At 29.7% G+C, this 14,365-nt stretch overlaps 2 protein-coding genes across 4 annotated transcripts; one reads left to right on the forward strand and one right to left on the reverse strand.

Annotated features, from left to right (window-relative positions):
- Nucleotides 1-881: 881 nt before the first annotated feature.
- Nucleotides 882-11,031, reverse strand: LOC136081789 (uncharacterized). Of its 3 annotated transcripts, none has more exons than XR_010639123.1 (8): nt 10,908-11,031; nt 8,937-9,142; nt 5,612-5,724; nt 4,970-5,325; nt 2,369-2,576; nt 1,911-2,051; nt 1,660-1,773; nt 882-1,433 (listed from the first exon to the last, which is right to left on the reverse strand). XR_010639123.1 is itself a non-coding variant. In XM_065799909.1 (8 exons), exons 4-8 carry the CDS (start codon nt 5,021-5,023, stop codon nt 1,251-1,253), a joined length of 705 nt encoding a protein of 234 aa, XP_065655981.1. In that variant the 5' UTR covers nt 5,024-5,325; nt 5,612-5,724; nt 8,937-9,142; nt 10,908-11,031; the 3' UTR covers nt 882-1,250. The 3 variants fall into 3 exon arrangements, 2 of the variants coding, with proteins under 2 accessions (XP_065655981.1, XP_065655980.1); XM_065799909.1 differs by having other exon boundaries at nt 2,364-2,576; XM_065799908.1 differs by lacking the exons at nt 882-1,433; nt 1,660-1,773; nt 1,911-2,051; nt 2,369-2,576 and having other exon boundaries at nt 2,735-5,325.
- Nucleotides 11,032-11,068: 37 nt separating this feature from the next.
- LOC136081341 (uncharacterized) lies at nt 11,069-13,945 on the forward strand. The gene is made up of 3 exons (XM_065798652.1): nt 11,069-11,549; nt 12,263-13,425; nt 13,510-13,945. Exons 2-3 carry the CDS (start codon nt 12,467-12,469, stop codon nt 13,943-13,945), a joined length of 1,395 nt encoding a protein of 464 aa, XP_065654724.1. The 5' UTR covers nt 11,069-11,549; nt 12,263-12,466.
- Nucleotides 13,946-14,365: the final 420 nt, after the last annotated feature.

Below are 14,365 nucleotides of genomic sequence, written 5' to 3' on the forward strand. Positions count from 1 at the left end.
GAACTCGTAAAGTAAGCAAGATCGAATAATCGTTGGTTGGGTTGCCATCCTTTCTTTACACAAAACCTTTCCAGTAAGCTCGTTACAAGCCTACACTATATATGCAGCAACTGCGCGTGACACACGCGTTCTATTACGCAACAAAGCTACTTGCCTTGTGCGATGTGGGTGTTATAAAAAATGCTAAAAACAATTCAATTACCAAAAACCGCACGAACTTTTTTGGTTACCTAATACTTTAGAAGTATTATGGTTTTAAAGGTCTAATATATAAGTTGGTTAAAAAAAACATCAAACAATATTTTGTGCTGGAATAGTCAGGAACTCTTTTTTTTTTTAATCTAATTCATTCCCAACAAGAATGCAAACAACCACTATTCAGTTAGGAGTTACTAGGAAACAAAAAATAGAGTTAAAGAGCAAAGAAATAGTTGGCAGAAGGTTTGAAATATTGTAGGTTGTTTGAGTCAGGAAAACATGAGGATAGGAGAGAGTTCCAAAGGGTTAAAGTGCAGGCAAAAAACTAGACAAATAGAAGCTTTTAAGAGCGTGATGGGGTAGACGCAGTAAAAGCATACAACTTTGCTAAATGACGAGTCTAGCAAAAATGAGTTTTAGTTGATTGAGCAAGAGATAATAGCTCCTTTGAGCACCAAACATGACAGTATTTGTAAAAAAGAAAAAGAGATGCAATGGGAGAGTGGCTCATGCTTGGAAGATAAGCATGTCCAACTATTTTTAGCATGCGGTTCTGGACCTTGTCTACACTGTAACAAATGTCACGCCAAATTCTCTAAAAAATTGCCATGTCACGAAGCCCGATTCAAATGATTAAATGGCACACTTTACTTAAATGAAATTAATTAAAATTAAGACCAAAGAAAAAATAAAAATTATATTTTATTTCTTTAAAAAGAAACCATCATCAAATATAAATATTAAATTTTTAATTGTCTCAATGTTTTTATTCGAAGCAAAGAGTTGAACAGTTTCAAAATACAAAGATACAACAAAACCTTTTACAAGACTTTGCATTTTTTTAGCCAAAGCTTATTAGTACAAGCAAATGGTATTTGCAAGACGTAATGCTGCAACAGCCCTAAAACTCCTCCAAACGATCTTGGGTACGACAAGTCCATAATATAATTATCATCATTATGTCGATGACCAATCGCAATTAATTTCCTTTTGTCAACAATTGTTATGTTCTCTCCTAAAATAAGTTGCGGCCAGGAGAAGAGATATTATCTTCAGACTAAAAATTTGTTAATAACAATTGGACACAACACTCCTTTTCTGGTAGTATTCTTATGGAATTGTATTAGGGCAGATGGAATATCTAAACCGGGATACAACTTTTCAACAACTTGCAATAGCCTATCTAATGCAGCTTCTTTGGTAACTATGCTCATTCTTTCAAATTCGTCCATGATCTATAAAAATTTTAAGTCATATGAATAACTTTTTGTTAAAAAAGCGCAAAATACAAATTTATTAAATAAATAACAAAAAACTATTCATAAAAGTTAAATGTGATCTTTCCCCTTCCAATAAGGGATCACATATAAAGGACCGCATATATATATATATATATATATATTTATATATATATATATATATATATATATATATATATATGCGTAAGTATTATTTGCTTACAATTTCTGGATGGAACAGGTGCTCTTTATGTTCTGAATATGGCAGAGAACATTGCATATTCCTAACCAAACAACGAATATGATCAATATCAGGAACTTTTTGTACCAAAGCAAACTAAAAAAGAAATTACATTAACTCTTAAGTAAACCTCATTAAATTCTTCCTGTACATATCTTCCGGTAATAATAATTTTTATTTAAAATATACTGATTAAAAACATTTCTTTTAAAAATAGGTTTCATGGAAATCACCTGTATATCTTTATCAAATGAGCTATCGTTTATTCCGGAGATGTTTAGCGTTCTGTTTGCATTTTTTACCTCAAGCAAACTTTTTAAACGACGCTCGCGTCGCTTCCGAATAACATTAGAAACGCGCTTTAAAACTCCAACCTAAAAAACAAAATTTATCATTTAAATAATATCTAGTCTTGTGAAACACATGGATGTGTTACACAAAACATGCATAAATGATCATATGATCATTTAAAAAAACCTGAACCTATATCTATTTGAATTGAATTTTACCCTTATTTGGAGTAATTATCCATAACTTATGTTCTGCCTAATTAAATATCTTATAAAATTAATGTTGTGAACTATATATTGGTTTTTATAATTTATTTTTGGGTATATAATTTATTTTTGGGTAATATTTCATTTATGTTTTTTTGAAAATTTAAAAACATTAAAGTTCAAACTTACTGCACCTTCTTCTCCGAATGTACAGTTTGGGTATGATTGTTTCAAAAGGACAGTTTCACAATGATAGAACTTTTTTCTTATTGAAGGGTTTCCCTCGGGAAGACACTCTTCGAGGTGATGAGCCAATTCACTACAAACATCTTTTAAAGTATGCTTACGGCAAGGCACCAAACCATTTAAATATTTGCTGCACTCCATTGAATAGATAGGTAACTAGTATTAAAAAATTATATATATATATATATATATATATATATATATATATATATATATATATATATATATATATATATAAATATATATATATATATATATATATATATATATATATATATATATATATATATATATATATATATAAATATATATATATAAACATTCTATTGTTTAGATAACACTTTAGCAAGTATATATTCTGTATGCAATAATACGCTTATATATAAATGAACAAAATAACTACAAAAAAAACTTAAAAAACAGCAACAAGTATACAAAATATATTCATATTCAAAATATTTATTGTAATTAAGAAACTATGAGACAATGTTTTGACCTAGGCACAATAATATTGTGCCATTTACAGTAACTTTTGTCAATGGCCACGGAATTTGCAGATTTTCTAAAATAGTTAATTTAAACATATTAGTACTTCTAACATGAAAAGTTTATGAGGTATGTAGCTGTCAATTGTCATGATACAAAGTTTTACGTAATTAGGTTGAAGGTCAGTGATCTTATAAAGTTGATAAGAATCATCAATTGTCAAAATAATTTCACCAACTTGGTATACAATTGAACCAATTACAATTTTTTTTTTAAATGTTGAGTCTTTGCCATAAAAGGTATCAGTTGACCATTATCATCAAGGAAGTTTGAAATTGTGTTCCATCGAAGGTATTGACAAATTGATTTGGCAATGTTTTTGAAGTTATGCAAACGTACACTTTTTATTTTATTGTGCTTTGCTTCAAAAGTCATACAAAATTGATTTTTTAGTGGACCAAATCGATGCATTTGTCCGACAAAATGAAGTAAAAAAAGATGTTTTGGTATCAGATTATTTGGCCACAATAAAGAAAATGATTTGTTATGCTTTTCAATAAGAGTTTCTAAATCAAAAATAGCTCTATATGTAGTTATCGGTGACAAAGTAAGTTGAAGAATTTGTAAAAGATCAAGAAAATCAACATAATGAGGATCATTGGAATCGCTGTATTGTCCAATAAAAAGTGTCAAAATTTGAGCAGATGTTTGAGACCCTGAAATATCAAAGGTAGTTGGAAAAATATTGGGCTTATCTCTGCCTTTAGAGTATGAATAAGGAAACTGGATAATAAAACTTTTAAGTGCAGCTAATGAGTATATACGTTTTTCACAAATATGCAATCGCAGCAGAAGACATAGTTCATGGGGCATTATTCCTTCAAGCAAAATGTGCATGGGATCGTGCGGTGCGTTTTCAATAATATCAAAAGCGGTGATTAATAAAAGTGCACTCTCATAATTTATGCCATAAAATCTTGAACAATAGAGTTTAGATTTTTTACATGTCACACTCTTGAGATCTAAGATATGTTGCTGGTGGTTTGCTTGAATACATAACATACACATATCTTCTCTGTAAATTGATGACATTTGTATATTTGTGGTAAGACATGTACGACAGCATCTAAATACATTTAGTGCAAAGCTGGTTTTCAATCCACAAATGTGATTTGAAGCTAATGTATCTCCCAAATATATAACAAGTTTTAAAAATAGTTTTACACAACCAATCGTTGAATTAAAAGTAACACTGTTATTCAAAAGATTACAGGAAGTAATAAAATCTTCTAAGTACTGAAAATAAGCCCCTTTTTTATTAGACTTGAATAATTTTACAGGCACAACTGCAAGTGGAAAAACTGATATTAACGTAGAATGCATATATGATGGCAAAGAATGAAATTGAACATAGAAAATAGTTAGTTTATGAAGTTTTCTGTGTTTGCCAATAGGGTTAGCTAATTCTATATCATCACAATATAAGCTAAGAGAAAATTCTAATGGCTTGTGGGTAGAAAAATCTGTACGATAATTTGCTTCAGCATCTTTCCTACTTAAAAGCTGTACAAACTCATCAATTTGTAAAAGGAAATTAATAATGTCAGATAGTAAAAAATTATAACCTTTGCCACCAGCAAACAAAACTTCATTTATTTTTAAAATGTCAAGCAAATCATTTAACAATTTTTCTCTTTGATATTTATTACTAAGGATATCCACTTGTAAAGAATACTTGTCAAAAGTATGAAAATGCTCTTTTTTATTAACTTCCGAATATTAAGTAACATATTGGCGGAAATACTAAATATTGTATTGACAGTCGTTGAAGGTTTCTCAACTGACCACATAGTTTGATTGCCAATGTTGTTTGCGAGTCTATTTTTATCTTTGGAAAAGGTAAAACTGCTTTTTCATTTTTTTTTGCAAATGTGCCTTGATACTCCTCTTGTTGATTTAAATGAGGCATTACAAATTTTAAAAACAATTTTACATATTGAATTTATAGTTAAATGTCTGTCCACACATGCATTATTTTCCGACATAAATCCACAGCAACATACCTTAACTCCAATCTCTAGAGAAAGTGGAGACTGGACAGTAGCTTGGGCATTCATACTTTGTGGCTGCAAAATAAACGAGGATTGTGGCAAGCTTTTACTTGTACCAGGAGAATTTTCTAGGCTATAAATTGGAACAATTTTAGTTCAACATTTGAAGAAATGTTGGTATGTATGATATTCTTTGGAATGATGAGTCTGATTCTGAAAAACATGAAATATAATTATCATATATATTAAACATAAGATAAGCATAAGGAAGTAATAATATTATCAGTTCAGAACAAACTTTCAAAACAACAAGAAAAAACTGGACATAATGATTTTAGACTAATTTATAGTAAAATTGTACCAATAACCTGCGGTAGTGGTGTAGTGGTAAGAGCGCTCGCTTTGTAAGCGAGAGGTTCGGAGTTCGACTCCCACCACGTCCCTGGAAGTACCGCGCTCAACTTACTTTCTCCGCGCAGCGGCCTTGCTCGGCAAGGTTCGTGTTTCGGAGTTAAAGAGTTGAGAGAGGGTTGCACCACGAATAACAACTAAAAAATAAAAACACAAAAAAATGAGTAGCCTCCTCGACTGTAGTGGCCCCCCTCGGGCCTTGGGGAGGTGAATAATCTAAAAAAAAAAAAAAAAAAAAAAAACCTTGACAACAATTTCACATGGATTAGGAAGAGCAACTATCATCTCATCTTCTAAGACCATGTCAGAATACATCAAATCAAAGTCATCTGGCAATACATTGATCTTTGAGGACACTACAACAAAATATTATTTTAGTATATTTTATGCATAAATTGGGTAAAACTATGACAATTCTATTACAAACTAACTTTAACTAAACAACATTAGATAGTAATATCTTTAGGCATAGAATACAATATTAGTATTAAAATAGCAATTAGATTATCTAATAGATATTATTTTACAAATTATACTTTAAGCTTATTTTCTGATTTTACTTTGACAATACTATTGTCACAAATTTGGAAAATATATACTGAAAGTAAAATTATTATCTTAAAATTGAAAAAACATGTTCTTAACTGTAACTATGTATACCTAAAGGTATTAGCATATGTATCTATTGTAATTATTACTATTGTGTGTTAACTTGATTAGTTTATATAATTTGTGAATAACCTTGTCTGTAAAAACATTTAACAGAAAAAAACGGATTCAATGATTGATTTAAAATGCAGCTGGGTTTTCAACCAGTTCATTTCTGCCAAATGTAAATGTTAAATTATGTTAACTCTACAGTTTACTAGTTTAGATAATCTTAAACAAAAAAAAAAAACTTTTAGTTCAATAAAAGTAAATATTTTAGTGCAGCAAAAAACGAAAAAGCAGGACTTAGATGATATCAAAATTATACCAATAGATAAATAAAATTTATATGACATAACAATCAATGTGTTTTGAACCATCATTATTAAAAGTTTAATTTTTTTTAGTGAGGCCAGGTCACACAGAAACTGTGACACAAATAGCCTAATAAAGTTTTTTTAAAACAATAATAATTGTAAATAATCGATTTGCAGTCCAATTGCGATTAATAGCAATGTACACAATGGCATTGTGTAAAGATAATCATTATCATAGTGTATAACATTGTAAAACGAGCTTGAAATACTCAATTATGTATTAAGAATAACAATTATAAATTAAGAATAGGTATTCCTAATATATCATTGAAAATACTTATCTCAGATCTATTATTTTACTGTCACAAGTTATGACAATTTATGTAGAGTGTATTTTTAACTAATATTTTAAACATTTATGGTAATGTAATAAAAAGTAAAACTCGTTGCAAAGAGCTAAAACCACATTAGCTAAAATTATATTAGCTATTAGCTAAAACCACATTTTATTCATTAAATGATGACTGCAAGTTTTAGAATCTTAAGTGAAACAGACACCTAAGTACAAATGCAATAATTTCTATAATATTGAAAAAATATCCCAAAATAATTTTTTTTTGGAAAAAAAGTTTTGGAGATTGGAGTTTCATCTGCAGTGGCACCTTTATTAAACTGTTATGTTTAATAAAGGTGCCACTGGTATTTACAAAGTTTTTAAACGTTCAAAAAACCTTATCAGACTATTTATGAATAAAGGGTTTAGTAATAGTATTAGTAATTTGAAGAGTACACGGGAAAAAACAGCATAGTCACATTTAACAAGTTTTGAGAAAGTATTCATTTATATCATTATAAAATTCATTATATTCATTATTAAATCATTTATAAAAGTTTTCATATAACACATAGAAGTAAATTAGAAAAAATTATTTCTCGATTAATTTATCTGAAATTTACATTTTTAATAAAATATTTGTAACTTTTATTAAAAATTTAATTTTTCCTAACTTTATGGGTTAGCGAAAGATACTATGACTCAAAATGAGGTTTTGATTTTTAAAAAAAACGAAGACCAGATATATTACTGATTTGAGGAGAAATGTAGGAGAGTACTGGTACATCGATTGATCTATACCTGCCCCAACCCAAACCCTAAGTCGATGTAGCAGCATTCCCTTGCATGTTATCCATAAATTAGCCAATCTAGAAGCACTCTCTTACATTTCTCCCCAAATCCGTAATATATCTGGTCTTCGTTTTTAGAAAAATCAAAACCTCATTTTGAGTCATAGTATCTTTCGCTAACCATGACGGAGCAAATTGTTGTGGTTTAAGCCATGTAATGTGATCTATGTTGTTCAATAATTTGTACTATTGTATTAGATTGCCGTGCAAACGCCTAGTCTCCAACGCAGTCAATTTCATTTTGGATAGTCGTTCCTCATAACACAGATGTTTGGTTGTGCGACATTGACCTTTTATTTATTAATTTATTAAAAAAATTAATTAATTGACATTCCAATATAATAGAATAATTAAAATAAAAAGTTATGAAAAAATGAGCTAAACTATTACCCAGCTCGGATTTATTATTTATGTAGCTGGCTATTTTTAATTAATCATTGCCCTATCGCTTAGCTGATGAGGTTATTATTTCTTTGAGGGTAATTTTTACAAATAGAATAGATACAATAGAAGCAAAGTTTTTTCGTATGTGTTGCCATAGTTAAAAAGTCTTATAAGATATCCTATAAAAGGATATAGGACATTCTTATAAGAAAATGGAACAGGATTTTCTATAGGATAACGCAATAAAATACAACCTATATGAATTCCTTTAGGATAGGATTCCTATACAATCCTGTTCCAAAATTGTAGTCTAATCCTATAAGACACCGATATAAAAGTCCTATAGGTGTGGACATACAAGAATCCTATTCAATCCTATTCCAAAACCTTATAGGAGTTTTATCCTATAAGATACCGAATGAACAAAATCCTATAGTTTTATATGTACAGAAATCCTACTCAATTGTGTAGGATTGTTGCACATATAAAACTATATATAGTTTTATTTGTATAGAAATTCTAATCAATTGAGTAGGATTGCTGTACATATAGAACTGTATATAGTTTTTTACGTACAGATATCCTACTTATTTGAGTCGAATTTCTGTATGTATAAAACTATTGAATGCATTTCATTCGTTTTTTTATAGGATAAAAACTCCTATAAGATTTTGGAACAAGATTGAATTGGTTTTTTGTACATTTGAAATTATAAGGTATTGTTTATTCAGTGTCTTATAAGACATTGAACGAACAATATCTTATAGTTTTATATGTACAGTAATCCTATTCAATCCTGTTTGAAATTTTATTGGATTGTCTTTTGCAGTTGTTAAAGAATATTTAATAGGAGTATCTTCTAGGGTATTCCTACATGCTATAAAACAGGTGTGTATATAAAATCGGTAAATCTTGAGCATTATCTTTTAGTTCTTAATTTAATAAAAACCGAAAATTTAAACTCACACAAAAAATAAAGAACAACAGAGTATGCGTAAATAGTGGTGCCAAATAAAGTATTATAATATCAATACCTAATATGTCCTGGACCTTCTTTGAGTCCAATGCTGGCTTAGATACCTTTGACTGAATTACCTCAACCTCCTGTCAATGAATGACTTGATAAAACTTTACCCCCGAAAACCGGAATTGCCTAATCTTTGACAGCTTGTCAACCTTTTCATTAACTATTGGCAGCATACTGATTTGCAATCAATTGGGTAATTTTTCCTATGTCAACCTAAAAAAAAAAAAACAATATTAAATTTGTGTATTTCTAGATGAAGTAAGCATATGTCTTATTTTATCTTACTTTAATATTAAAGCATTTCAATTTTTTAAATTAAAATTAATGATAAAAATAGATAGTTACTATATACTTTATTAAATTATTTTTCAAAAGTTATGAGTTTGTAAAGTCAATGTTTACTTAAAAGTAAAAATAAACAAAATATGTATTCACATTTCTTAACATACCAAATTGCTAAAATTGCAAAGTCTGCAAAACCATGCATGCAAAGCAATTAATTATTTAAATAGGTTAGTAAACCCGGCCCCAGTGATGAAAAGCATGATGGTTCTAGATATTGAGAAACTTAACACATTACAGATATTAATTTTTATGTATAAATATAAAAACAATCTTCTACCAAGCGTTTTTTCAGATAACTTTCTTAAATCATTTTCTGAAAAATATATCTGCGTTCAAATACCAGGAACGACTATCAACTAGGAAAAATTAAATCACATCAGTCAAGTTTTCTAATTACAAAACGAGGTCCATCAATATGGAATCGTTTCCAAAATAAAAATATTAAAGACCTAAAAAGCATTTCATCGTTTAAACAACAAACTAAAATGCATCTCCCTAATTCCTGACATATATATTATAGTTTACAGTATTTGTTTTCAGATTTTTTTGTATTTTTTCTTTTTATTTTTTTTTTATTTTTTTTCTTCTTATATGTTTTAATTTTATTAAATTTTTTATTTTTCTTAAAAAATAAAAGTGTTTTTTTATTTTTATTTCAATAGTGACTAAAGGGGCTCTATGAAAAGGTTGTGATGATGAACGCATCATCCTTACCTTCTTTGAGTCCCTGACTGATTATAACAGTATATAAATACTATAAATTAAAAAGATGAAAAACGTTTTTTATAGAGGTTTTTTATGTTTATGATGTTATTTATTTTATATGAAAAATTGTAATATTGTTTAATCAGCGAAATAAAAGTGTTAGCTATAAGAGAAAAGAGTGTCTTTTGACATTGTAAAAGATTGGCGTTGAACAAGTAATGTTGTAGGTGAGCTACTAGATTAATCAGAATTTAAAAAGTTGAGTGCTTTATTTTTTAAAGGAATGGATTGAGTATCCAAGCATGAATTTAGAAGAGATAGTGATATCAAATTTTTTCCTTTAATTAATTAACATTTCAAAATATATATATATATATATATATGTATATATATATATATATATATATATATATATATATATATATATATATATATATATATATATATATATATATATATATATATATATATATATATATATATATATATATACATATATATATATATATATATATATATATATATATATATATATATATATATATATATATATCCGAAATTTCGGAACCGATTTTCGGGTGCGCCGTTTTAAAGTCCGCCACACACACTCACATTATTTACTTAAATTATCATCATTATTATTTTTATCATTATTACTATATACAGTGTTATGAAAAATTTAGGAACCACCAAAAAATAAACCATAATTTAATTTCATTTTTAAATTTTTATTTAATCGAATATATTTTTCTGGTAAAAAAAAATAATTATAAACTTTAGAAATAGACAAACAAAATAAAAAATAATAATAATGACAAAAACTTTTAGACAAATAAAAAAAATGTATTTAAAGTTTTATAGGTAACTTTTATTTTAAAAACATTGTGAAAAAGTTAGGAACCACAGAACGAAAAACGATAATTTTTACCTAATACCGCGTAATTCTACTATGAATTTTTAAGCATAGTGCAGTCGGTTGATGCTTTTTTACGTAACAATATTTCACTGCCGGACACCAACAAATCCTTTTGCACAACTTAAGTTTATATATTCCTGTATGTAAAACAATCGAGACACAAACCGTTAAGCGAATAAAATTGGTTAAATTGGTCTTTAAAGATAAGAAAGATTTGTGTCTTGTTGACGCCATTATATTACGTCACGGTCGTAGTAATAACCAAATTCGGACGAATAACGGACGAATAAATAAAAACATGGCACGTTGTTAATGATTGAACTTTGCAATGACATCGCAAACGGTGGACACTTTTTATTAACAACTATAAATAATTTTTTAAAGAGTGAAAAAAGAAAAAGAAAAATCAATAAATCAGGAGATATTTTGCTTTAGTTTTTCAAAAATATAATCAATTATAAAGAAAAAACGAAATATCTAAAAAGAAGAAAAAAGAACGAACTATTTGAAAGGATATAAAATAAACTACAAAAGTAACGAAAATAATAAAAACATTCGAAAATTTGGGAAAACTCGGCATAACAAGATTTTATATTGTTTTTACTTTTTTCATATTTCGTTAGTTATTCATTTCATATTATGATTTATTTTAAGGTAGTTTTATTTAGCTATGCAATGATGTTTTCCGTTATGTAATGATATTTTCTTTTCTTTAGTTTTTAGTATATGTAGTGCATATAGCTTTACTTATTATTTGTTGCTAATCATTAAAATCATTTGCTAGTTATTTACTCCATCATGTTAGTTTTATAAAGTGTTTCTTTTTTTCTTTCTATGTTTTATGAATTATTTATTGTTACTAGTTTGCTTGATTACATTATTATGCTTTGTACTTTTTTAGCGGTAGCTTTGTTTGTAATGTTTATCCCTTTTTTTGGTTTTTGTTTTTCACAGTGTTTTTCTGGTTTTGTTTTTATTGTTTATTGTAATATATTGTGTTATTGTACAATATATTATGGTTTTCATATTTTAACAATTATGATTAACATATTTACTAAATCTATATAATTTTTTTAGTAGTAGTCGTTTTTATGTCATCGTTAATTGTTACGTTTTGTCAATTTTTTACTGTTTGTAACTGTAGCTATGTATGTATAAATGATTATTGTATAAAACGTAATATTGATTTATTTTATTTATTGTAATTACTGTATTACTATTATTATTACTATTAATAATATAATTATTAATATTACCAAGATTATTTGTATATATGTAAATTATTTTTTTAAGGTATTTACTTGTATGCTCTGTATGTTGTATTACTCTGTATGCTTATTTCGTGATGCGCTTTTCATTTCTTTCAGTTTTAATAACAATCATGTCTACCAGTAAAAGAAGAAAAATAGAGCTTGTTGATGTCACACAATTTCCTGAGGTACTTGTTCCTGTGCGTGATATCAATTGGGAATTGTGCATTTTGTGTCAGCGTGTTTCACCGGAACCTCTTATAATTCCCAAAGAGGCAGGTTATAAAACTCTAAGTGAAAACTTGATCGAGTTCGATAATCATGAAGCTTTGCCACCAACTATTCGCTTGGATAAGTGACGGAGGAGCAATCAATGTACTTCATAACGAAACTGCTCTTCTTAAGTGGATGGTGGCTGGTCCAGAAATTTCTCGAATGATTAATGAGTTTGAGAATGAAGTTCGCAGTTCCACTTCTTTGGGTTATCAACACCGTCGCCATCATGAAGACAGAAATAGTTTTCAGACTCGTTATCTTCATCACGTGTCTGAAGTGGTGAAATCTATGCGCGATGATGGGAATCCTTTTGCGGAGCAGTTACTGCAGACAGCAGACAACCATAAGATTATAATGTCCAATTCAGCCGAAAAAACTGTTCAAGAAGCCAAGATCACAGGGCAACAGCAATACAACGAGTACGTAGCTGACCGTCTTGTGTCCAGACAAAAGTCAATTCATGAGCCTTTGAAAAGAAACAAATTTGAATTGTTCCACAGTTTGAAAATTCCAGGTTCCAAACATAAAACTAAAATCGCTGATCTTAAACATGACTCCAACTACTTTTGTAAAATGTATGTAGCAAGTCAAAATCGTGTTAGTGATATAGAGGATTTCTTTTCACACGAAAACAACCGTTATCCGCCGTCAATTTCTGAATTCGGAAGGAAGCGTAAGGCCACCAGCAAATCAGATGTCCTCATTTGTTTGGAACAGTATGGTAGCGAGAAACAACAAGACTTCAACCTTGACTATAAGGTTTCTGCTCTGATTGTTGATGGTGCAGCACTCGTACACATGCTTCACCCGAGATCGTCAAAGACATTCTCTGACTACTGCGAAAATGTGATTGGACCATTCGTGGACAGACTTCTGAGATCCGTGCAGCGCCTTGACATTGTTTTTGATCGGTATGTCCCAAAAAGCTTGAAGTCCGAAACACGGGAAGATCGTGGATCAGGGCAACGCATAAACGTCACAATGGGTACACTTATTCCAAAAAAGTTTGAAGTCCACAGATAGGAATTTGTTCACAAATTCCTATCTGTGGACTTCAATAAGACGCAACTGTTCGGCCTTATTTCCAGATTCGTTTTAACGCAATCCGTAGTTGGAAAAGTTATTGTTTGTACCATTGAAGAAACTGCATGTGCCAGTCAACAAGATTTAGATGTATCGTCCATATCTCCTTGTAGTGCTGAAGAGGCAGATGGCCGTCTTTTGCTCCATGCTAATCATGCACTGAAAAATGGCAACTTAACTATAACTATACGCACTGTGGACTCCGATGTGGTCGTTATAGCTCTCTCTGTGTTTAGCCAGATGATTGGAGTGAAAGAGTTGTGGATTGATTTTGGAGTTGGAAAAGGAAGACGAATGATAGGAGTTCACCATCTACATCAACACATTCCAGATGGTGTATCGTCAAATTTACCATTCTTCCATGCCTTCACCGGATGTGACACAGTATCAACATTCTGTGGGATTGGAAAACGAACGGCATGGAAAGCGTGGATGAACTAGTTGATGCTGCATTTTACAATCTTTCCACGTCAGACTTAAAAAATGATGTCTTAACTGATACGGCAATGAAGGCCATTGAGCGATTTGTAGTATTGATGTACGATCGATCATCAACCGCTGCTGGCGTAAACGAATGCCGCCGTATACTCTACACCATAAAGAATAGAGCAATTGAAAACATTCCGCCGACTGCAGACGCTCTTCTGCAGCACACAAAGAGAGCAGCACTGCAGGCACACTTATGGAAACAATGCTTGTCTGCTGTTACTCCAGGATATTTACCCACTGAATGGGGATGGAAAGATACTGCTGATGAGTGCTATACACCACTTTGGTGCACTCTGCCGGAGATTTCTCGACATTGCCAGGAACTGATTCGTTGTTCGTGCAAAACTGAGTGTAAAAACTGTTCATGTAAAC

Source organism: Hydra vulgaris, chromosome 06 (assembly GCF_038396675.1).
Source record: "Hydra vulgaris chromosome 06, alternate assembly HydraT2T_AEP".
NCBI lineage: Eukaryota > Metazoa > Cnidaria > Hydrozoa > Anthoathecata > Hydridae > Hydra > Hydra vulgaris.

Coding starts and splice junctions, on each gene's coding strand:
- LOC136081789 (XM_065799908.1), bottom strand. CDS start 4,289: ATGCATTCTACGTTAATATCAGTTTTTCCACTTGCAGTTGTGCCTGTA.
- LOC136081341 (XM_065798652.1), top strand. CDS start 12,467: ATGAAGCTTTGCCACCAACTATTCGCTTGGATAAGTGACGGAGGAGCA. Junction 13,426..13,509: donor GGTACACTTATTCCAAAAAA/GTTTGAAGTCCA, acceptor CCTTATTTCCAG/ATTCGTTTTAACGCAATCCG.